The 25,035-nt window shown below is 49.0% G+C and overlaps 3 protein-coding genes across 4 annotated transcripts; 1 reads left to right on the forward strand and 2 right to left on the reverse strand.

The window, feature by feature from the left end:
• Nucleotides 1-566: 566 nt before the first annotated feature.
• LOC142193979 (uncharacterized) lies at nucleotides 567-7,979 on the reverse strand. Its single transcript, XM_075263003.1, has 9 exons — nucleotides 7,909-7,979; nucleotides 7,216-7,354; nucleotides 6,598-6,765; nucleotides 5,896-5,998; nucleotides 5,110-5,189; nucleotides 4,905-4,980; nucleotides 2,872-2,969; nucleotides 2,694-2,763; nucleotides 567-2,467 (listed from the first exon to the last, which is right to left on the reverse strand). Exons 2-9 carry the CDS (start codon nucleotides 7,339-7,341, stop codon nucleotides 1,950-1,952), a joined length of 1,239 nt encoding a protein of 412 aa, XP_075119104.1. The 5' UTR covers nucleotides 7,342-7,354; nucleotides 7,909-7,979; the 3' UTR covers nucleotides 567-1,949.
• A 346-nt stretch (nucleotides 7,980-8,325) lies between these two features.
• Nucleotides 8,326-13,371, forward strand: DNAJB13 (DnaJ heat shock protein family (Hsp40) member B13). 2 transcript variants are annotated; one of them, XM_075263006.1, is made up of 8 exons: nucleotides 8,326-8,404; nucleotides 8,659-8,762; nucleotides 10,193-10,357; nucleotides 10,547-10,704; nucleotides 11,742-11,855; nucleotides 11,939-12,052; nucleotides 12,379-12,455; nucleotides 13,160-13,371. In XM_075263006.1, exons 1-8 carry the CDS (start codon nucleotides 8,337-8,339, stop codon nucleotides 13,311-13,313), a joined length of 954 nt encoding a protein of 317 aa, XP_075119107.1. In that variant the 5' UTR covers nucleotides 8,326-8,336; the 3' UTR covers nucleotides 13,314-13,371. The 2 variants fall into 2 exon arrangements, with proteins under 2 accessions (XP_075119107.1, XP_075119106.1); XM_075263005.1 differs by having other exon boundaries at nucleotides 10,196-10,357.
• A 1,414-nt stretch (nucleotides 13,372-14,785) lies between these two features.
• On the reverse strand, nucleotides 14,786-20,651 carry UCP2 (uncoupling protein 2). Its single transcript, XM_075266272.1, has 8 exons — nucleotides 20,516-20,651; nucleotides 18,874-19,030; nucleotides 17,812-18,038; nucleotides 17,345-17,552; nucleotides 17,011-17,205; nucleotides 16,828-16,929; nucleotides 16,343-16,523; nucleotides 14,786-15,823 (listed from the first exon to the last, which is right to left on the reverse strand). Exons 3-8 carry the CDS (start codon nucleotides 17,935-17,937, stop codon nucleotides 15,709-15,711), a joined length of 927 nt encoding a protein of 308 aa, XP_075122373.1. The 5' UTR covers nucleotides 17,938-18,038; nucleotides 18,874-19,030; nucleotides 20,516-20,651; the 3' UTR covers nucleotides 14,786-15,708.
• Between the last annotated feature and the right edge of the window lie 4,384 nt (nucleotides 20,652-25,035).

A 25,035-nucleotide genomic window follows, 5' to 3' on the forward strand; every position in this document is an offset into this window, starting at 1 on the left:
CAGACTACAGGCCTGTAACATCTGTGGTAAATGTACTGCTATATACCATGCACAGCCTGTATATACCTCCATGTCCTGCCGTATCCCATCTTGTATCCAGACTACAGGTGTAACATCTGTGGTAAATGTACTGCTATATACCATACACAGCCTGTATATACCTCCATGTCCTGTACATGAGTGTATAGTCAGAGTGCTTGTGGTGATGTCTTGTCCAGCTCAGGAATGGCAGGGACGACGCAAGTAAATGTTAGTGTAAATCTATAACACATCCCCTGCTGTCTGCAATAAAAGTTTTGATCCTGGGACCCCTTTAAATGAAAGGACCAATGTGAACATCGGGGGCAGAATTTTCAGGGGATGTCCGTTTCCACATCGATGCAATTAGTAAATCCACATCCAGATCTATCACCAGATATATGTAATGATTTGCTTTATTTTTGTGTTATACTCCAGTTAGATCCAGAGCTGCAACCACCTGCATAAAAACCAGTAACAGATTATATACAGTATATACATATAATAGATACAAGCAGAGGGCGAGTCTGTGGTGTTATCTATCCGTATTCAGTGACCGTCACTACTGCACATGGCGGTAATACACACAGATCATTGGGTCTCAAAGCCAAGTGGCTGCTGCAGAGGGGTAAAGCTCCCAGCACTGACCTGTGGAGTCCTTCTCCCAGTCCCATGGATGCCAATGAAAAGAAGCTGCATAGCTCCATAGCTTCTCCAGGATGATGGTCGTGTCCGCTCCCGCACAGGTGCATAAACGGGACATCCAGAGCCCCGACCTCCACCTCACACAACACTCCCAAAATCAGGGTCAATCACATCAACTGACTGAAGATCAATGGCCAATGAGGAAGTTATAGAAATGATGGCTGGAGACGGACAGAGCAGTCTGGAGAGGATAAAAGGAGTCTGGAGGGAATAGGAGGAGTCTGGAGAGAATAGAAGGAGTCTGGAGGGAATAGAAGGCGTCTGGAGAGGATAGGAGGAGTCTGGAGAGAATAGGAGGCGTCTGGAGAGGATAGAAGGCGTCTGGAGAGGATAGGAGGAGTCTGGAGAGGATAGAAGGAGTCTGGAGGAAGATAAGGGAGTATGGAGGAAACAGAGGGATTTGGAGGGAACAGGAGGAGTCTGGAGAGGATAAAGAAGTCTGGGGCAGGGGTCTGGAGGGGACACAAGGAGTCAAGAGGAAGACATAGCAGGCTGGATAGGATAGAGGAGTCTGGAGGAGGACACAGAGTTCTGGAGGAGGATATAGTAGGCTGGGGAGGATAAAGGAGGAGTATGGAGGAAACAGAGGGGTTTGGAGGGAACAGGAGGAGTCTGGAGAGGATAGAGAAGTCTGGAGGAGAACACAGGTGTCTGGAGAGGACAGAAGGAGTCAAGAGGAAGACATAGCAGGCTGGAGAGGATAGAGGAGTCTGGATGGGAGAGGAGTTTGGAGGTGGACATAGCAGGCTGGAGTGAATAAAGGAGTCTGCAGAAGACAGAAGAGTCTGGAGGTGGAAAGAGAAGTCTGGAAGGAGACAGAAAAACCTGATAAAGAACAGAAGAGTCTGTAGGGGATCGAGGTCTTAAAAAGGACAGAAGAGTTTGAAGGGAACAGGGGAATCTGGAATGGAGCAGATGGGTCTGGAGGGAACAGAAGGGGGCAGGCAGAGACTTATTCCCCACTACATATTGAGAACACATACACCCTCATCCAAGCCCGGCATGCATGTGTATGAGAGACTCAGGAGAAGTATGTGTCATCCATCTGCCATGTCATGTGTATGGTCAGGGTCAGTCCGTGCAGTCAGCACACATCCATAACCACAAAGTCCTTCTCAGAAAGTGCTGTCAGCTGTCACCCCCTAAGAAAGTGGTTCCTTCCACCAAGTCCATAGACACAAACAGGAAGATTATCATAAATAGGAGGCAAATGGGGGAGGACGTGTCTATAAGACCTGGTGCAGTATTCTTTGGTGCCGCACTAGATTGGAGCTCTGAGAGAAGCAGCGCCCGCACTGAGAACATACAAACGGTCTCTCGCCGGTGTGGATTCGCTGGTGTTTGACCAGGCTGGACCTCTGGACGAAGCTCCTGGCGCATTCTGAGCAGTTAAAGGGTTTCTCTCCAGAATGGATCCTCTGATGAGTAACCAGAGCCGACCTTTCCGCAAAACATCTCCCGCACACCGGACACGAGAACGGCTTCTCCCCCGTGTGTTTCCTCTTATGGGACAGGAGACGTGAGCGCTGGTTGAAGGATTTGCCGCAGTACGTGCAGTCGTAGGATTTCTCCTCCGTGTGGAATCGCTGGTGGGCGGCAAAAGTCATCTCAGAAGTGAAGCGAACTCCGCAGATGGAGCAGGAGAGCGGGTTATCGGCGCAGGACGATTTGTGACAGGCAGCCCGGTCCGAGCGATTGGGGAAATGGCGAATCGCCAACACGTCCAACGAGGAGACGGCCGGACCTGTAGGGAGCGAGATTAATGGCATAAGAGCACAATAAGTGTTAGTATAGAAGATACACAAAGTGTCTAGAAGTCTGGAGACACCGGGATTAAGGAAAACAGGGGATGGGAACGCCATCTTGTGTGTGGCATGTTATTAAGGCGGGACTATATATACTGTATATATACAGTACATATATAATATAATACACTATAATAGTACATAGACCAGACGTTGTGTTATTACCTGAGGTCACCTCCTCATACCCGGCCTCCTCCTTACACGGCTGGTGAAACATCTCGTCCCCGACATCAGACTGCAATAAGGGAGCACGATATAACGGATCACATGACTCACACGTGGGGCGGGGCACAGGAGGAATACAGGACACGTGTAGACTGTATGTGATATGGGGTCAGTGTACCTGATACGGGGTAATCATCTGGTTATCCTCCTCTATAAGATCCTCAGAGCAGGCAGGGTCCCGATATGGCTCCTGGGGGTCCGAGGAATCATCTCCACCTACAAGACATGAAAGGACAACACTAGCCCAACATGAAAACTTCCATCCTTATGAGACAGGAAGTAGCTGTCTGTGCGTCAGTTTCTGGGACAGGAAGTAGCTGTCTGTGCGTCAGTTTCTGGAACAGGAAGTAGCTGTCTGTGCGTCAGTTTCTGGAACAGGAAGTAGCTGTCTGTGCGTCAGTTTCTGGGATAGGAAGTAGCTGTCAGTGCGTCAGTTTCTGGGACAGGAAGTAGCTGTCTGTGCGTCAGTTTCTGGGACAGGAAGTAGCTGTCTGTGCGTCAGTTTCTGGAACAGGAAGTAGCTGTCTGTGCGTCAGTTTCTGGGATAGGAAGTAGCTGTCAGTGCGTCAGTTTCTGGGACAGGAAGTAGCTGTCTGTGCGTCAGTTTCTGGGACAGGAAGTAGCTGTCTGTGCGTCAGTTTCTGGGACAGGAAGTAGCTGTCAGTGCATCAGTTTCTGGGACAGGAAGTAGCTGTCTGAGTGTCAGTTTCTGGAAGGGACAGGAAGTAGCTGTCTGAGTGTTAGTTTCTGGGACAGGAAGTAGCTGTCTGTGCGTCAGTTTCTGGGACAGGAAGTAGCTGTCTGTGCGTCAGTTTCTGGGACAGGAAGTAGCTGTCAGTGCGTCATTTTCTGGGACAGGAAGTAGCTGTCTGAGTGTCAGTTTCTGGAAGGGACAGGAAGTAGCTGTCTGAGTGTTAGTTTCTGGGACAGGAAGTAGCTGTCTGTGCGTCAGTTTCTGGAACAGGAAGTAGCTGTCTTTGCGTCAGTTTCTGGGACAGGAAGTAGCTGTCTATGCATCAGTTTCTAGGACAGGAAGTAGCTGTCTGTGCATCAGTTTCTGGGAAAGGAAGTACCTGTCTGAGATTCAGTTTCTGGGACAGGAAATAGCTGCCTGAGCTTCAGTTTCTGGGACAGGAAGTAGCTGTCTGTGCATTAGTTTCTAGGACAGGAAGTAGCTGTCTGTGCGTCAGTTTCTAGGACAGGAAGTAGCTGTCTGAGTGTCAGTTTCTGGGACAGGAAGTAGCTGTCAGTGCGTCAGCTTCTGGGACAGGAAGTAGCTGCCTGAGCGTCAGTTTCTAGGACAGGAAGTAACTGTCTGTGTGTCAGTTTCTGGAACAAGACGTAGCTGTCTGAGAATCAGTTTATGAGACAGGAGGTAGTTGCCTTAATTTCCGTTTCTGGGACAGGAAGTAACTCTTTAAATTTCAGTTTCTTCTCTTATGTATAAATGGCATCCTGGGAAATAAGCTAAAAATCAAGGAGAGCTTGGAAGTATAGTCGTATCATTAAGGAAGTAGCTACATATAAATGGAAGCATAGGACACAAGCTAAAATCAAGGAATGCTGGGAGGTGTAGTGCTATCATTAAGGAAGGGATCATAGTAGCCAAACTTAGTTAGCTACTCATCCTGCATATAAATGGTAGTCTAAGAAAAAACAGACTGAAAAACACGGAACGCTGGATTGTGTAATTCTGCCTGTGAGGGGAAGTAGCTAACTTCTTCTACATATAAACAGCAGGCAGTCTGGAACAAGTTGATAATTAAGGGTTGCTGGGAATTCTAGTTCTATGACTGAGGAAGGAAGTAGCTAACGTCTTCTTCTATATATAACTGGCAACCAGGGACATAAGGGGTTAAAAAAGAAGGCTTGCCGGTAAGTATACTCACACTGAGGGGGAAGTAGCTAACTTCCCCTTTTATATGTAATTGGCAGCCTGGGACATGACAAGCTGGAAAACAAGGAATGCTGGGAAGTGTAGTTTTATCTTTAGGGAAGGAAGTAGCTAACTTCTCCTCCTAAATAGAATCGTCAGCTTAAAACCTCTGGAACTACATAGTAATTTAGGAATCTTATGATTTATGTGACTGCTATCAGGATGGGGGAATCCTATACAGGTCACATGGCCGCGTGGTTATGATCTATCCTTACCTGACCCAGTGACATCAGGAATGGCCGTCTCCTCCTTATACTGCTGATGAAATATCCCATCCCCCGGCGGGTCAGCCTGTCATACACAGACAGTCATGTTATATGAATATATTCTAGCACGGATGAGACCTTGATGAATGCCGCCATATTGTGTGATGTGTCTATAGTCAGGGTGGCCATGTCTGATCAGTCTCATTTACAGTACCTGGTACTCCAGTGTGCTTGAGTCCTGAGAACACAGGGGGGTGCGACATTTTCTGGGGGGGCTTTCTGTGCCATGTGCTGCTGTGGAGGAGACAGTGATAAGGATAATGGGTATATTCTACAGAAGCCGCCACTACCCCCGCACAGCAGAGCCGACTACTCGCCTGATATGTAAGGAGCTTTAAGGTCTGTAGAGTCCTGGAGACCAAAGACACCCAACTCGAAAATTTCCTGAACTGGGGCCGAATCTCAAGAAAATGAACAATTTCATTTATAACTTTGTAAATTCTTAAAGGGGGACCCCACCTCAGTCCGATACAGTGACTACATACATAGGGTACGACTAGTGTCGCCCACCGTGGCAGGATCTAGGTTTATTTCTCCCATTACAGCTCGCTTTGCTGTATTCCACTATGGGTCACCTGGCTACTACATCACTTCCTGTCTGGGTGACTACCATTTATGTACATGGAGTTCAAAAGGGACCAAACTTATATAAAGGGTCCCTGGTTCTAGTGACTGAGGGGGTCTCTGGGTCTGTATAAGTAATGACGTATCACAGGATAGAGGAGTGAATATTATCAGACGTAATTAGGCAGATTTATTGGCCTTAAAGGGAATCTATTTTACTTGCCCACAGCAACCAATCACAGCGCAGCTTTCATTGTGTATTCTGCTCCTGAAAAATGAAAGCTGAGCTGTGATTGGTTGCTATGGACCACAAATACAGATTTGCTTTTACACCATGTTCATAGATCTGCTCCAATATGTCTGAACAGGTACTTACTGTCTGAGCAGCGCCGCTCCGGGCCACTAACCGCCATGGCGTCCTTCTGCTCCGCCGAATAGTCCCAGGCGCAGATTTCTGCATCTTCGGATTTTATGAGAAGCTGTAAAGCAGGAGGTGTCAGGCGTCAGTACTGGAGCTGCGTACAACAAACGAGAACTCATAAGATTAGGCAAAACACCTGAGGCGGCCTTGTACTTCTCAGGCCCCGGTCACATCTGCGTTCGGGTTTCCGTTTGGGGACCCCCCCGAATGTAAACCTATACGCATTAAAGGGATCCGATCATTGGAATCCCTTTTTTTCTGACTAACACGTCTTCTTCTACCTCTAGATGTCTTCTCTGCGCCGCCATTTGGGAGAAATCTGGATTTTCTTCAACATGCAAATGAGTTCTCTCGCAGCACTGGGGGCGGGCCCCAATGCTGCGAGAGGACTCTCCAGCACCGCCTCCATCTTCTTCTGTTACGCCCTCTCCCTGTGTCTTCTTCCGTCCTGGGTTTCAATCTTCTAGGCCTCGGGCGCATGCTAGCGGCCACAAGAAAATGGCCGCTTACTCGGTAAGCTGTGTATACAGGCACAAGAAAACGGCACAGTGTAAGCGGCCCTTTGCTTGTGGCCGCTAGCATGCGCCTGAGGCCTAGAAGATAGTGTTACGTCCGTTGCGTTTTCAATGGACCCGCCCACGACTACGACTACATCACCTTTTCTGCTTTGCTGTGATTATTCTTGGCAGGTTCCAGGGTCCTCTGGGCGGGGGTCTCTTCTGTTACAGGCGGGCGAGGTGAACCCCTTAGACCCTGGGCCTCGCTACACTTGTCCACCACACGACGCCCCCTTTTCTCTGCGGATTTTCTCACCACGATATAATCCTAAACATAGAGAAACCTCATTAGCATCCCATTAATTAATCTCATTAATGTCGCTATAAATTAATAATAAGTGGTTAAAGGGGATGTCTGGGCCGATAATATTGAGCGCCATTTCTTCTTCGAAGGCGGAGACGTCACGACCATTGGTCACATCTCCATGTTGCAGCTCAGCCCCATTCAAGTGAATTAGGCTGAGCTGTAATACCAGACACCACCTCTATACTATGTGCGGCGCTGTCCCTGGTAAGTAGTGAAGACACCACAGAAATCAATACCCTAGTCCTGGTTAACCCCTTAAAGGGGGCGGGGAAATAGTTTCATATCTATGCCCCTCCCACTGTACGAGCAGAAGCAATAGAGATGACATCACACACATCTCTGCTGACATCACTACTAGAAAGGGGAGGGGCTGACAAATAATGGATCCATTAACCCATTCCCGTTTCTCACCTCCCCGGTCAGCAGGCAGATGATCTCCAGGGTCAGGTTGAGCAGTTTGTCTATGATGACATCTTTGTTCTCGTCCATCAGGAGGGAGTGACGGACGTGATCCATGAAGGGGATCTCCATGTCCATTGGTCGATGGCGGCTGCGGGATAAAACAGTAAACAGAAGTCATGAGGGGGTTCATAAGTGTCACCCCTGAGGCCCCTCGTCCACTCTGACCACGACCCCTGAGGTCACCAGTCCATGACATCATCCGGCTCCAATCTACCAATCTGTTCATTTCGAGGGTAACTCCGAAAACCATAAATTTTAGGTTTGGCGGATAGTATAAAGTCACTCAAATGACTTTCTCTAGTTTGATTTAGTTTGTTTCGATTTTTTGGCCATATTTCAAGTTGGATAGTGCGGACTCAAGAGCGTGGGACGGACCAGGACTAGCCACGCCCACTGGAACGTGCTCAGCCAATGAGAGCGTGGAAGGCCAGAATTTACTAACGTCATTGGCTAGGCTGAATGTCACTTAAGTTACGAGGGGCTAAACCTATGTCCCCGCCACCAGGTGGGTCATTCTCACTAATAGCATTCCCAAAATTTTGGCCAATTCTGCCCTTTGGGAGCGATTACTGGCTAGAGAGTGCTAAAGGCCATGTCTGCTACAGCGCCCCCCTACTTCATAGCATAGAATAGCACATAGACCTGATAGCCAAGCTGGCCGTGGTCCTGGAGCAGCAGATGGACACCCGGATCACGGCAGGATCTCCTGTCCACACTGTACCTGTATTCTGCCTGCAAGGGGTCACGGGAGTTGTAGTCCGTTCTGTTTACAAACCAAGGTAATTCCAATACCACAAGACTTCAATTCCCAGAATCCCCCGCGCGATAACGGCTGCAGTAACTATTGGTCTTCAACAAGATGGCCGACGACTGATTGTACACTACAGAACGCTGACAAGATGTTACTTCAAGATGTTGCTGCCATCTTCTGGGAGATGGTGGAATTGCACGCTAGGAGGTTAGTCAGGGACGTGTGCTTGGAGTCTCCATGGTAAGGGTGTTGTGTCTCTCCCAGGGTGCACCGCGGCCCGGCGTCCTTAGTGACAGCGGCAGCACGGCCGGGGCTCATCATGGGGCAGGATTACTACTCGGTGCTGGAGATAACCCGCAGCGCTGGGGATGCCGACATCAAGAAAGCGTGAGTGTGACCCTGAAGCTAGGCCGCGGAGCTGGCACTCACTAGGGGGATGTGTCCAGGCATGCTGGGAGTTGTAGTTCTTTGACAGCTGGTGCTGTTGTTTTGCTGGGACTTGTAGTTTTTCCACTACAATAGTGACCCCCCTCCCCCAACTCTTATACAGGGTGTTGGGGCATTGCCCTGCGCTCACTGATGGGGGCGCTGTAACCTGCTGCCCCTTATTACCCCATTAACCCTTCTTGTTCCCGCTTCAGGTATCGCAGGTTGGCTCTGAAGTATCATCCGCTGAAAAATAAGGAGCCGTCCGCACCGCACCGATTCCGGCAGATCTCCGAGGCCTACGATGTTCTCAGTGACCGTAAGTCATTTGTATAGTGTAGGTTATATTTACCGCCAAATTGTGTATCCTCCATTATACTAGTCACAGCTGAGCGGGGGCGTAACTAGGAATGGCGGGGCCGCGGCCAACTGGTGATATGGGCCCACCCATGACTGCGCCAAAGACCCCGACCCCCCCCCTCATATTCCTGCACACAGTATTATCCCCCATAGTGGCCCCTGCACACAGTATTATGTCCCATAGTGGCCCCTGCACACAGTATTATGTCCCATAGTGGCCCCTGCACACAGTATTATGTCCCATAGTGGCCCCTGCACACAGTATTATGTCCCATAGTGGCCCCTGCACACAGTATTATCCCCCATAGTGGCCCCTGCACACAGTATTATGTCCCATAGTGGCCCCTGCACACAGTATTATGTCCCATAGTGGCCCCTGCACACAGTATTATGTCCCATAGTGGCCCCTGCACACAGTATTATCCCCCATAGTGGCCCCTGCACACAGTATTATGTCCCATAGTGGCCCCTGCACACAGTATTATGTCCCATAGTGGCCCCTGCACACAGTATTATGTCCCATAGTGGCCCCTGCACACAGTATTATGTCCCATAGTGGCCCCTGCACACAGTATTATGTCCCATAGTGGCCCCTGAACACAGTATTATGTCCCATAGTGGCTCCTGCACACAGTATTATGTCCCATAGTGGCCCCTGCACACAGTATTATACCCCATAGTGGCCCCTGCACACAGTATTATGTCCCATAGTGGCCCCTGCACACAGTATTATGTCCCATAGTGGCCCCTGCACACAGTATTATGTCCCATAGTGGCCCCTGCACACAGTATTATACCCCATAGTGGCCCCTGCACACAGTATTATCCCCCATAGTGGCCCCTGCACATAGTATTATGCTCCATTGTGAACACCCATGAACCATTATTATACTCACCACTGTCACTTACTATAACCCACTGTCACTTACCTATCCCTGGCTCCGCTGCACTGCTCAGTGGTGTCAGCCATCTTTAATGACGTCTGGGACGTCACATGACCTGAGACGTCACACAACTAGGCCCGAAGCCTGCCCAGAGAGGTAAGTAACACTATTCTTTATGTTCTCTTACCTCTCCCGGGCCTCTGATCATTATACTCTGAAAAGACCCCCGAGTATAATGATAGTGCTTGTGGGGCCCCTGCCAGGATCGGTAAGTAAATAGGGCCCGTTACCATCTGGAGTTACTCCAGTCGATAACGGCCTATTAAGGAAAAAGAAAAAACGCAGCAGTAGCGGCTGTCACTGTGCACCTTAATGTCCCGGGCCCTGTGGCAGCCGCTACCCCTGCTACCCCGGTAATTACACCCCTGCAGCTGAGGGTTTGTTACAATGGCTTCCATCTTGTCCTGTCCTACACTAACACCGAACATTGTCTGTTATCTCCGAGCAGTCAGGAAGAAGGCGACCTATGATAAGTTCGGAGAGGAGGGGCTGAAAGGTGGGATCCCGGCTGAGTTTGGGGGTGAGGACGCCTGGACCTCGGGGTACGTGTACCATGGCAATCCGGAGAAGACCTTCAAGGAGTTTTTTGGGGGTGACAATCCGTTTGCAGGTAGGAATGGGTAAAGGCCACACCAAATGAATTTCGGTTTCTATAGATTTAGTCCTTCTTCAAGCTTTATTTTTTGCGCACCAAGGTGGGGGTTGGGGTCGCACCCACTGTAAATTTGGCGTCCGGTAATCTGGGGATGATCTCACGTCTGATCTTCCGCTGATTTATTTTATTATATTTCTGCTCTAGACTTTTTCACACCAGATGGGTCTGAAGTGAACACAGGATTTGGGGGTCTTAGAGGACGAGGAGTCAAGAAACAGGACCCCCCGATCGAGAGGGACCTCTACCTGTCTCTGGAGGACTTGTATTTTGGGTGCACAAAGAAGATCAAGATTTCACGGAGGGTGAGAGGCGCCCCCTGTGGAAGATCTGTTACTGCACAGGCATTTTACCCCAGCCCATTACTTGCGCTTACTCAGAAGCCAAGGTCGGGCAGTTGCTCTTTGCTGAGACACCCAGGGTCGGGCTGTTGCTCTTTGCTGAGACACCCAGGGTCGGGCTGTTGCTCCCTTGCTCAGACACCCAGGGTCGGGCAGTTGCTCCTACAATCAGACACCCAGGGTCGGGCAGTTGCTCCCTCACACAGACGCCCAGGGTCGGGCAGTTGCTCCCTCACACAGACGCCCAGGGTCGGGCAGTTGCTCCCTCACACAGACGCCCAGGGTCGGGCAGTTGCTCCCTCACACAGACACCCAGGGTCGGGCAGTTGCTCCCTCACACAGACGCCCAGGGTCGGGCAGTTGCTCCCTCACACAGACGCCCAGGGTCGGGCAATTGCTCCCTCACACAGACGCTCAGGGTCGGGCATTTCCTCTTACATTCAGATACCCAGGGTCGGGTAGTTGCTCCCTCGCTGAGACACCCAGGGTCGGGTAGTTGCTCCCTCGCTGAGACACCCAGGGTCGGGCAGTTGCTCTTCGCTGAGACACCCAGGGTTGGGCATTTCCTCTTACATTCAGATACCCAGGGTCGGGCAGTTGCTCCCTCGCTCAGACGCCCAGGGTTGGGCAGTTGCTCCCTCGCTCAGACGCCCAGGGTCGGGCAGTTGTTACCTCTCTCAGATGCCCAGGGTTGGGCAGTTGCTCCCTCACACAGACACCTGGGGTCAGGCAGTTGCTCCCTCACACACACACGGCCAGGGTCGGGCAGTTGTTACCTCTCTCAGACACCCAGGGTCGGGCAGTTGCTCCCTCGCTCAGACACCCAGGGTCGGGCAGTTGCTCCCTCGCTCAGACACCCAGGGTCGGGCAGTTGTTACCTCTCTCAGACACCCAGGGTCGGGCAGTTGCTCCCTCGCTCAGACACCCAGGGTCGGGCAGTTGCTCCCTCACACAGACACCCAGGGTCAGGAACTTTTACTTACAGTTTCTATAACCTGCAGGTAATGAATGAAGATGGCCACACGTCCAGTATACGGGATAAAATCCTCTCCATAGACGTCCATCCTGGTTGGAAAGCGGGGACCAGAATTACATTTCCTAATGAAGGTGACCAGGTCAGATCGGCCGCTTCTCTACTGCTTACTTTACATTGTGTGTGTCCCTTTAAGGCTGGAATATAACCAAATTCTGTCCTCAGGGCCCCAACATTATCCCAGCAGACATTGTATTCCTCGTGAAGGAGAAGCCCCACCCCCGCTTTGTAAGACAAGGGGACGATTTAATCTACACGGCGAATATTGAACTTGGCAAAGTAAGAAGTGTAGTAAGAAATACTTACATGGAGCGCGTATTGTGCTTGCTCTGGGGTTGCCTTGGTAGCATTAGCAGATTAACTGGACTTCCTGTCATGTGATCTTCACTCTGTGTGCTTATGATTGGAGGTCACATGTCTCTGCTACTATGGCAACCCCAGAGCAAGCACAACTATTACACTGCAGCAGGGACTTGGTACAATGTGTCTTATAGGTTACGGATACATCATCCAGTATGGAGAAGCGAAAGCAGAGAAGACACTACAATATAACGGCCAGCCAGCAGGGGGCAGCGGTGCACTCACAATCTTATTGTATTTTGCAGGCCCTGATTGGCTGCACTGTGGAGGTGGAAACACTGGACGAAAGGATATTAAATATCCCCATCAATGACATAGTACAGTGAGTATTAACCCTGTGAGTGCTGGAGATATAGGGGCAGACCCCAGGCGACGGCCACCATGTGCCGCAGAGAGATGGCCGACTGCAGGTTGTGGCCGCGCTGGTCACTGCACCCCTCACGAGCTCTCAGTCTGGCCTTACACACCACGGGACAGCTCTGCGCCCCAACCAAATGTCAATTGACCCATTTAAAGAGGTTCTCAGGCTTAATAATCGATGACCTATCCCTATCTCATCCTCACATTCCACTTCACAGGTCAGGTGAGGTCACAGTCCTATGGCCTAATCACAGCTCAGATCCATTCAGGTGCAATACCAGGCACCACCACTATATGGTGCTGTGTTTTATAGGCTGCAGCGATCACCTGATCGTGTGGGAGGGGTTTCCAGATGTTAGGCCATGAAGATACATGGAGATCCATCTTAAAGATATCAATTGATAAGCCTGGAAAATCCCTTTAAATGGGATAGTTGGTGCCAAATAAGATGACTAGGTGTCAGACTCACCACCACATACGGGAGGCACCCAAGACATTGGTGGGCCCTGTGTCACGACTTCCTGCCTCCAATTTCATGTTACCCCTTTGACCCAAGGTACCACTATGATTAAAGCAGCCCTGGGGGTGGGGTGGGCACCATGTGGCTCCCTCTTTACATGCACCTAGTGGTTACTGAAGGTAATAACACCTCATCTTTCCCTCCAGCCCCAAGTACAGTAAGGTTGTTCCGGGGGAGGGGATGCGGACGCCCGGAGACCTCACCGTGAAGGGAGACCTCATCGTCCAGTTTGATATCCAGTTCCCCGAGCACCTGACACCGCAGAAGAAGGAGCTGCTGCGGAAGGCCCTCCTGTCCTGAGCCGTGGGTACAGTGTATACCGGTCATGTATCAGATACTCACCATGTGGACTCATAATAAAGAGACATGTCCCATAGACACCAGATCCTCCTCCTGTCTGATTGTAGGGGTCGGGCACCCCACTACTGGATTGTGACTGCACTGCGGGGGGTGGGGCAGAGACTACCCTGGACGTAGTGAAGAGTCAGTGCACCTCTACTTCTGGCATGGGGTTCACCATCAGATTCTGGCTGTGTATTGACCCCTCAGTGCAAGACCCTTGACCATCACCCAGTAAAGTGACTACCTTAGAATCAGGGAATAATCATACACATCACAGAGAGTGTGTGCCTACATGGGCGTACGGAGACTTACAAGTCATTCCTGCTCCGCTAGGGATTCTGGGTAAAAAAAAATATGCAATATCTATTCAGGATGTAAATAGAACAGTGCCTCTGTATGCCGCCCTCTAGAGGGCAGCCTCCTTAACATCATGCATGACTCAGTTAATAAGCCTACTATCATGATGCGGATTTAATTGCCAAATTAGTATTTCTATTCCAAAAGGAACAGATTCCCAGCTATGGACAGCGCTGTTTTGGTCTTTTGGACCTCCTCAGCATAGCGCAGAGATACTGATTTACATCCTGGAGAATAGATTTGCATATTTTTTTTATCCAGAATCCCTAGCGGTGCAGGGATGACTTGTAAGTCTCCGTACGCCTATGTAGGCACACACTCTCCCTGATATGATTATCCCCTGACTCTGGTTTATAGTCTCACTCTGCCAAATCAGTATCCCTGCGCTATGCTGAGGAGGTCCAAAAGAGCAAAACAGCGCTGTCCATAGCTGGGAATCTGTTCCTTTTGGAATAGAAATACTATGTTACGGAGGCTGCCCTCTAGAGGGCAGCATACAGAGTGCACTGTTCTTCTAATTACATCCTGGAGAATAGATTTGCATATTTTTTTACCTTAGAATGGGAGTTTACAGCTCAAGTGAGGTCAGATCTCTATGATAGAAACAGATTTAAAGGGCCAGCCTTTCACAAGTATGACTCCTCCAGAGACAGCACCACCCCTGCCATTTGGTTGCAGCTAGAATTGCAGTTAAGTTCTATTGCAGTCAGTAAGGATGAGCTGCAGTACCAGATGCTGCCTGTGGTCAGGTGTGGTGCTCTTGTTTTGGTAGCAGCCATATATTTCTAGTCTTCTACAATCCCTTTACCTTACAGTAGAGCGATTCAATGTTATCTATACTTTGTGGAGCTGAGTGATGACCAGTATAGCTACAAGCGCAGCTCCCCCTCCCCCCGGGAACATAAATGGAAATCTCAGGTAAATCTGATGATTCCTATACTGGCAACACCCAGCTTTCCCAGGAAGTGACAGCTAAGCAGCTTCTGATTTGCGCTGTGTGAGCTCTGCTACATTCCTTCCCCCGCTGCAGTTTCGGTTCCGCGACTGGGACAATAACCTCCGGAGGCGACAGCTCTTGTTTGTGAATTGTCTTTATTTTTAGAACATGCAGAGTCATCCATAGAAAAGACAGACTAAAAACAGCGTGCACAGAAGATTTGGTCTTGGGCGAGGCGTCAGCGTCACAGGAAGACGACGAGTTACGACAGTCACTCAGACTATGAAGGCAGAAGTGGTCTGGGCTTGCAGCTTGGGTTGTGCATGGAGGAACCAGAAACTGCAGCCAATAACTAAAGCTCTTACAGTGACCTGCAAATACTGAGCGCTAGATCAGTTATACTCCAGTCACAGCCAAAGCTGCACTCAAGTTTTTAACTTGATGTCACTTAATTCGCCTGCCCAAGCCAGCTTAGACAGGATTGCATGTGCTTGACCGCTGCATGGCATTGTGGGAGATGCAGCTTTATACATAGGAGGACACATGGTCCCGGCACAAAGACTACATCTCCTACAATGCACTGCAGCACGCTCAGAACCCCCCCCTATAACTCCCAGCATCCTCCAACATATGACTCCCATCAGGTCTGTAGTCTAAGACATTTAGGGCAACATGGTCCTGAGCCAAACTGTCACAACGGCAGCTTTGGAAGTGACTGGAGTAGACTAGGATTTAAGCAGTCACAGACTTACACATTCTCAAAACCTCAACGTGTAAAAATTTTAAGTCTGATTAAAAACAAAGGAAATTAAAAAAAAAAGTTCTAAAAAGTTGCCCATATTTGTAAAGCTGAGGACTAAGCAGGCAACATGGCCGACAGGAAGTGACAGCCGAAGCCGCCTGATTGGTTACAGAACAGGAAGTTTCTTTTTTCTAGATTTTCTCATTTTATTTTTCTTGTAAGAAGTTGGGGGAGGGGGAAGGGGGAAGGGTAGCCTGCGGATAAGGATGTAAACAATACTACGAGAGGTAGAGACAGTTCGGAGTACGACAGAGGCCTCAGACTGGAGCCTCCCAGGAGACGCGGGCCGACATCATGGCCCTCTTAAGCTGCTCGTACGTCACAAACATCACGACATTCCAGGAGCCCAGCCGCAGGAAGGACGGCATGAACCTGTACGGGGAGAGGGGCAGGTTAGAAGGTATACTTCCCCTTTAAGAGCTACCTCACTAATGTGATTGTTAGCTACCATGCTTTCCCAATATGGCCAACCAATATGGTCAATGAGAACTCTTACAGGGCCACTGATTGGTTGCAGTGGCCCAGATTTGCATCATCCCCCAGCTTTGCCCTGCCTTAAAGGGGTTTTCCTGCCTTCTTCCAGAAAGTACAGCACCTCCGCAGGTTGTGTATGGTATTACAGCCAAGCCACGTTCTGGAAGTGAGCTGCAATACCACGCTCAGCCTGAGCACAGGTGTGGTGCTGTTTCTGGAAGAAGTCAGACATGTTTTTCTTTCCTAATTCTTGACAACCCCTTTAGAGGACACAAGGAAGACCCATTCATTATAATTCCAGTGGTGACCACTAGGAGCACTGTTGTACTTGAATCCAAACAATTCTACTTTCTGCCTTGTGCGAGTAACCCCTCCCCCCACTCTTTTCCAGTTAAGTGACATCGCAGCACCACTTACCCCTTGTAGAAAGCGTGGGGCCCCTCCTTCCGCAGCATGGTGAGGGCACAGTTCAGGGCACTTTGGTACTGTCCCTTGGCAGAGTTCATGTATCTTGTCTTCACTACATCAACGGGGGAAGCGATGACTGTGGTGCAGAAGCCAGCGCCGAAGGCAGAGGTGAAGTGACATGGTAGGTTGTCTGCAAGAAGATTTATAGGATGAGCATTGGCTGCCTGCTCTATGGACAAGGGGGCGGTGCTTAACATGCAAGAGTCGATACAGTGCCACCTACTGGATGACCACCTGGCCAGGGAGAATCTACTTCTAACCACTCCATAGTAACATCTACCATACTAGAGACATTAGACAAGTTGGCTGAGGACCTGCACAGATCTGGTCATGTGACCTTATTTGTGCAGGTCCTTATAGGTACAGTGTTTGTCCCTCTTTCTACTCCTCACCCTGGTCATGTGATCTAATGAAGATAGTTATGGAGGACTCACCACTCATCAGGTTGGACTTCAGGAGCGAGTCCTTGATGAGGTCATAGGTCACCAGCTCGGTGCAGTTCACAAGGGCGTTTCGGGTGATGTTGGGGGCGGTACCTACACAAAAAGAGTTTGATAAATTATAAACTTGTCCCCATATAACAATAATTCTTAAGATAAAATAATCTTGACACCGACCTTTCCAGAGGCCGCGCACGCCTTCCTCTTTGGCGATGGTCTTGTAGGCGTCCATTGTTCCCTTGTACCTTCTAGAGCTGGAGACGTTGGCCTGCGCTTGGAAGCGAACCTTCACCACGTCTGTGGGCTGAGCGATCGCAACGGCCATGGCTCCGGTGGTGCAGCCGGCCAGCAGTCTGCTCCCGATTCCAACATCTGTGTGTGTGGGGGGGGGGGGGGGGTAAAAGGAGCGGATGGTGAGAAACCCTAAACCTACATCTCCCACAATGCACTGCAGCAGAGACTGAGCAAGCACTTAGTGCAGCTTTGGATGTGACTAGAGCATGATACTCACGTTCAGATCCTTTGGTGTAGAACTGTTTGACAGAATCATAAAGTCCGATGCGGACGGAGGCGAAACTCATCTGTCGCTGGAGACCGGCCACCAGCCCGTTGTACAGGCTCCGGGGCCCTTCTGTCTTCACCATGGTGGAGATGGTCCCGAAGACGCCCTTGTACTGGGCACACTTCATGTTGGCTGAGGACTTGGTCTCTCCTTGGATCTACATAGGGGGAAGGTGGATATACAGATAAATATACACTCAACACTACCCAAAAACACTAGGGATTATCCGATTCAGGGAAAGCTGGGTGATGAGGATTGCTGGGCCAATAACAGAGCACACCAAGCTCTTCTGCAGATCAAAGTGGCAGATTACTGAATAGCAAGGCCGGCACCATCTGATGGATCTGCAGTGAGGGCAGTCACCCAGCTTTCCCAGGAACAGATACTGTAAATACCTATATATCTATGCATCTCACCTGGAGACGGACTTTAGCAGTGTCCAGAGGGAAGGTGAACAGGTCAGCGATACACGCTGCCGTACCTGCGCCAATGAACTTGACTGCGGCGGTGGGGGGCACATCCGTGGGCTTGAATCCAACCATTTTGAAAATTTGGACGATGCAGAGATCCGAAAAGGTGAAAGTTGGACGGTCCGGGGTTGGACTTGTAGTGACAAGACAAGGCAAATAAACTCTGCCGGAATCTGAGAAAAAAAAAAAAAAAAAGTTAAAATTTTTAAATTATTTTTATCATTAAGTCTCAGTATTTTGGGGATGGGGGGTGTCCTGCATTACAGAATTTATTGCAAAAAAGTTGGGCATTGTAGTACAAGACATCATGTAAGAGCCTGTCCAGACAGTAGTGCTGGGGGATGGGACCCTGCACAGACATCCCACCACCCTGAGACATTACAATGGATCCTATGGAAGAGGCTGCAAACCAGATCAGGCCAGTTCCCGGGGACCAGACCCCTGTGCAGATGTCTACGGCTCATTGTAGAACCATCTGTGGGGGGTGGAGGGGTCATAAAAGGTGTCAGGAAAGGAATGCATGTATTGGATTTTATTTTATATAATTTATTGTACAAATTTTAAGTTCTATTTTATTTTTTACTATTTTAAGTTCTCCAGCATGGACGCCCATTATCTGCAGGAGACAGATGGGTGCCTTGGCTCAGACCTTTCACCTACATCCTGCCAGTGCCATGATCAGTGCAGGCGCGGTTATCTCCAGGGTCAGGTTACCAGGCTCAGAGATATTACTGCAATTGTTTTCTAGGAAACAAGAGAAGGGAAGACTACAGAGGAGGGGAGCGGCCGGACAGGTGCAAAGCAGGAGCAGACATGAATTGTTTTTGAGTCTTGACTTTCCAACAGATGTCAATGCAAGAGATCAGGCATATTGAGTTGTATATGCCCAATCTATGTTTTCCAGGGGCATAAGCTGCTGGTTGTGAGCCGAGACTGCATGTGTATGATGGAGTCAGGAGGAATAGCCGTCAATGACGTCCTCCAGCAGCTGTACAGATAGGACATTACCTTCAAGTATTCCAGTTGGAGTGGGATTTGTGGAGATCAGGCTTCCCTGAAGGCGTCGCGCCCGTCGGATTTGCCACTAGAAGTGGATATACGATACCCTTTACTTTCCATAGAAAATTGGTGGGAAAGACGATGCTGTAAAATCATAATCCTTATGCTGGAAGAGAAGTGGGAAGAAGTTATAAGACAACGGTCTCTGACTACAGACAAACTTATAATACAGATAGAAAGCTGCAGGTCTTAGGTGATCGGTGACACCATAGGATCAGCCCCGGGGCCCAGACACCTATTGTGTCCCACGACTTTTAGAATACAGATTGTTACTTCCCCCCCATCCTGAGATTAGGATTTGCACCAGGATACAGACATCCTTCCTACAGATTATTCTCTATAGGACACTGGGGAGGCTTTTGTGGGTTTCCATATTCGTTGTGCTCTCCTGGGAGGGGGGCAAGGACTGAAGAAGCCCTCAGTGATAAACCTTACATGGTCACCCCATAAAGTCCCTCCTGATGAGGTCACTACAAGTCAGTTCTCAATGTAAAGCTCACAGGATCATCCCCAGTGTTGTGTGGGCAGACAGACTATTGTTCTCTGTTATCAGCCATTACACAGAGGCAGACTGTATGCTCCCCTATAGTTCTCTTCTCAGCAGGATTAGTATTATTCACCCCCCCCCCCACACACACACTACTGTATGACAAGTGCTGAGACCCTCCATGGAGGTGACTAATATCTGCCATTATATACTGATGCCAAATTCCAGCAACCCCCCCCACAGGGGGCACCACATCTCCATATGTCCAATTAACAGATAATGAATTAACCCCCTGTATCCCCCTCCCCCAGCAGGCACCATATAGAAGGGGGGCACATTTACTAGAGCTTGTCCCTAAAACTAAGAGCCCCCCAATCTGGTCAGGAGAAGTTCTGTGATGCCAGCATGATGTCCATTACAGGTCACTATGGGCTTCCACCAAACTTTCTTTGGTTCCAGAATGGTACAGACATGTTAAGCAGTGATCGAGAAATACATCAGTGCACAGCAAAGTACAACACCATTCAGACACCAGGAAAAGCTGGGGCACCTCTAGTGATTATTAGTTAGCAGTACATCATCAATAGGTCTCAAGGAAAGGGGGGGCATAAGTTGTCACTACTACTAAGAATTCTTTTACAGTGTGCACTAGAAGTTGTTTCTCACTTCTATATACTGGATATTAAAGGAGTTCTCTAACCACAGGTTATAATATCACATGAGTGCAGAGTATGATGGGGAATTAATCAGCAATAATTTGGGTAACAAGACTAGTAGTTTATGATTAGAAACTCAGTAATAAACCAAATCGCAACAATGTATCAGCTGTGAGGAATAAATATAATACAAACAATAGATCAGCTACTAACAATGTATCAAATAGCAATAGGAGTCTATAGACTGAATACCATGACACTGAATTCTAACAATGTATAAACTAGTACAAGTGGATGAAATCACAAAAGTCCATAAAAGAGCCAAAACTAACAATGTATCAGCCACAACTAGAATCCAAACCGCAACAATGTATCAACCGTGAGGAATAAATACAACAACAATATATCAGCTACTAACAATGTATCAACGAAACACAAAGACACTTACCAGTAGGAGAAGAAAGGGAATCCGTGCTGTGAAGGGGGGAGAACCTGGAGGGGGCAGCAGCGAGAGGGGCAATGGAGGGGGAGAGGAGCCGTGCTTGTCCTCAGCTGAGTGTGATGGGGCTGAGGAAGTGCCCAGGGCTGCGCTGCCTTATATATCCTGGAGGTGGGGGAGGGTCAGGTCTCACCCCTCCCAGCCGCCTCCTTCTCTTTTATCACCCTAGACTTTCACCCCCCTCCTCCTTATTGTAACCTTTCACCCCAACCCCCCAGCAAAACCTACAGCCTCATCCTGCTGCTTTCAATACTACATCATTTGTATGCTAATATGTCACCCTATACATAACCCTACAACCTGTTCCCCTATAGTCACCCTACAGCAGTTATACACCTGCACAGGCTATGTATGCTATAATACACCCCCTATTACTATACTGCACCCCTCTCTTATAAACACTGCACTGTCCCACCCCAACCCTATAACCCCCATTAATAATAATACATTTTATTTCTATAGCGCCAACATATTCGGCAGCGCTGTACAATTTGTAGGGTTCAGATACAGACAGAAAGATACATTACAGAGAAAGTCATGTCACACAATGGGACTGAGGGCCCTGGTCACAAGAGCTTACAATCTCATTACTCCACATTGTCACCCTGCATCTTGTGTCTACACCCCTCCTTATTACAACGCTGCACTGTCCCCCCAGTATCTCCCCATTAATCCCATTTTCTGCCCCCACCACTCAGTTGCCATACAGCAGGTGGTTATGTGACTGATATTATGTCATCTATAGGGCTAAGTAGTAATAGATACCGGAATGTGTCAGAGCTGGATGAACTACAAGGCTCAGCATAGTGCGCCAGGGCTGACAGTCCTACATTTATACAACCCATTATATCATACACAGTACCTGTATAATAATAGAGATGTGATGTGCAATAGTTATATATCAGATCTGGAGGGTGCAATATCTCAGGTGACCACCAGGGGGCAGGATGGAGGCTACTGTGGTATCAGGTCCTCAGTGTCCTGTTTCCTATCAGTATTTAATGCTTTGTTTTCCTTCATTGTGTGAGAACATAAAGGAGACAACAATGAGATGAGGCGAAGTGTCAGGTAGTCAGAGAGGATTTACACAGGGATTCTTGTCTCCTATGTCTCGCTTCCTCTGGATATTTGCCCCGGTGGTTCCGTTCTCCAGTCCCGGTGTCTAGTAGAGATGCACAAATAGTATTCGATCGAGTAGGTATTCAAAATACTCGTACTTGATCGAGTACCACTTGCTATTCGAATGTAAAAGTTCGATGCAGAACCAGCATTGATTGGCAGAATGCTATACAGTCAGATAATCAACGCTGGTTCTTGTCCTACCTTTAGAAGTCTTCTCCGTGCAGCTTCCCCGCGGCGTCTTCCGGCTCCGAATTCACTCTGCCAGGCATCGGACCTCGGCAGAGCCAACTGCGCATGCCCGCGCTACAAGAAAATGGCCGCTTTGGACTTTTTTCTTACTGACAAAATTGGGTTGATGCAGACGGAATCTACGGATATTGGGCTGATCACCTGGACTGATCATGCTCCGGTGTCCCTTTCTCTACATGAGAAGTTCTCCACTGCCATGCCTACCCAGTGGCGATTGAATGAGTATATCCTAGATCACCCTTCCTATGGTGAGCACCTTCGTGAGGCCCTGAGGGAATATTTTTCCCTTAACTTTCCTTCCATGTCTGACCCTCATGTGCTCTGGAATGCCCATAAGGCGTATATGCGAGGGATTCTTATTCAGGCATGCGCTAGAGCTAAAAAAGAAAGATCTAAGGACATAGATGCTACACTTCGCTCCCTATCCTCCCTCTCTGCAATTAATAAGCTTAACCCCACTCCCTCTGTCTCTGCGGAGATTAGGCAATGTCAACTCCGATTGCAGGGTCTTCTGGCTTGCCAACAGGACTTAGCTTTTAGGCGTTTTCAATGTCAGGCCTATGTGCATAATAGTAGGGCTAGCGCCTTTTTAGCCAAAAAAATCAAACAGTCACGCCCCAAAACTCGTATTGCTCACCTTATAGATGATTCGGGTACTAAAGTAATTGACCCCCGTCTTATTGCAGAGCAGTTTCGCTTATATTACAAGTCACTATATAATCTTAGGGACGACCCCCAGACGTACCAGCCATCTCGGGAAGAAATCGATAGATTCTTAGATTCTGTGGCCCTTCCCCGCCTTTCCCCTGCGCAGTCTGCCTCCCTGGCCTCGCCTATTACCCTGGTTGAGGTTACGGAGGCTATAGCCTCACTGAAACCGCTAAAATCTCCTGGTCCTGACGGCTTCTCAGGGATTTACTACAAGAAATACGCTGATATTTTATCCCCTTATCTTTTGGCTGTGTTTAGGAGGGCGGCGGAGGAACAATGCTTCCCGGAAGAAATGTTGTCGGCCACTATAGTGACCATCCCTAAACCTGGCAAATCTCCCACTGTCCCGGCTAATTTTAGACCTATTTCCCTTCTAAACACAGATATTAAATTGTACGCTAAAATCCTTGCTGAGCGGTTGTTCCTCCTTCTCCCCCAGTTGGTTAGTCCTGACCAGGTGGGTTTTGTATACGGTAGGCAGGCTCCGGACGCCACACGGAGGTTTATAGACCTCATTCAAAAAGCCGAAAAAGATGGTGTGCCTTCTTTGCTTCTGGCTCTGGATGCTGAGAAGGCTTTTGATAGGGTCCACTGGGGTTACTTAGATAGCCTTTTGGATAGGTTTGGTATGGGGCCAGTTTTTAAATCTGCTATTTTGGCTCTGTACTCCCACCCGTCCGCTCGTGTGCTCTCATCAGGTTTTTTGTCTGAGCCCTTTTGGATTTCGAATGGTACCCGCCAGGGTTGTCCTCTCTCCCCTATTATTTTTGCGCTAGTGATGGAGCCCCTGGCGGAGTCCGTTCGGTCTGCGGAAAATATTGGGGGTATTACTGTGGGCCGCCAGCAGCATAAAATTGGCCTATACGCTGATGATGTCATACTGGCCCTGACCTCCCCTGGTCCCTCCTTGAGTGCTGCTACGGAGGTCCTAGAGGGATTTGGTAGAGTTTCGTACTATAAGGTAAATTCCTCCAAATCTCAAATCTTGCCTGTTATTATTTCTCCCTCGTTGAGACGGGACCTTAGTGTTCAATTCCCCTACCAATGGAATGATTCCCGTATAGCTTACCTTGGCATCTCTCTGACGGCCCCTAGTTCGGATCTGTTCTCTGCCAATTATATCCCCCTCCTGACTAAAATTACTTCTCTCCTTGCCTCCTTCTCGCAGCCGATGTTGTCTTGGGCTAGCAGAATCGCCATTGTCAAAATGATGGTGTTACCACTAATTTTGTATGTGTTTCGTACAGTTGCCATCCCCCTCCCTGACTCATATTTTACTAAGCTTCAGTCTATTCTGTCCAATTATATATGGGAGGGTAAGAGGTCCAGGGTCCGACTTAAGGTGATGACGCGCCCTTGGTCCCATGGGGGTGCGGGTGTCCCAGATGTTAGAAAATATTATATGGCGTCTATCCTTGATCAACTTAAGGTTGGGTGGGATGAGACTTCTAAATGGCGTTGGGCTGAAATTGAGGAAAGCCTTCTAGATGCCCCACTTTTGAGTATTTTACGTCCTAAGGATTTGGGCCCCCCCATCACTTCCCCTCTCTTGCTGAGTATTAGGGCCTCAGTGTCTGCTTGGAGATACTTTTTGTCATATACCTCTAGGGAAGACCTGGTCCCTTTGTCGAAGCTACCTCTGTTGTATCTGACCTCTTTTCTCCCCCAGCTCCAGCTCCGTGGATGGGTCTCTAGGGGTCTCTATAAAGTGGCCCATCTATATTCTGATGACGGGTTTAAGTCGTTCTCCATGTTACAAGAAGAGTTTCAGCTCCCTAAATCAGACTTCTTTAAATATTTACAGTTGCATCATTTTTTGCAATCCTATGAGCCCTCTAGACTGACCTTTCCCAGACTAGCTTTAAAGCTGTGGAATAGATCCTTGCCTGTTAGAGGTGGGTTGTCTGCGTTTTATGGCTTTTTCTCTGTCCCTCCGGAGCGGGTCAAGCCTCTTCACCTGCTCCGTTGGGAAACGGATCTTGCCAGAACCATCCCTCTGTCTGACTGGTATACGGCAGCTGGGTTTGTTAAGCGTGTTTCTAGGGGGGCGTCTCATTGGGAAACGGCTTTGAAAATTATGCTGAGGTGGTATAGGACTCCGACCCAACTGGCGCATATTGATCCTTCTTGCTCCAGACTCTGTTGGAGAGGATGTGGCCAAGTAGGTTCCTTCTTGCATTTGTGGTGGGATTGCCCTCCGGTTCGTGCCTTCTGGATAGCGGTATTCCACTTCATGTCTAATATAGCCGGTTTTGATATCAGTCCTTCCCCTGGTCTCGCCCTATGCTTCTTAGACGTTGGTAGTTTTCCCGCAGAGTCGCAGGTCGTTCTGGGGCAGATCGTGCTCGCAGCTCGGGCCATGATCGCTCGTCAGTGGAAGTCTGCTC

Source organism: Leptodactylus fuscus, chromosome 2 (genome assembly GCF_031893055.1).
Source record: "Leptodactylus fuscus isolate aLepFus1 chromosome 2, aLepFus1.hap2, whole genome shotgun sequence".
Taxonomy (NCBI): domain Eukaryota; kingdom Metazoa; phylum Chordata; class Amphibia; order Anura; family Leptodactylidae; genus Leptodactylus; species Leptodactylus fuscus.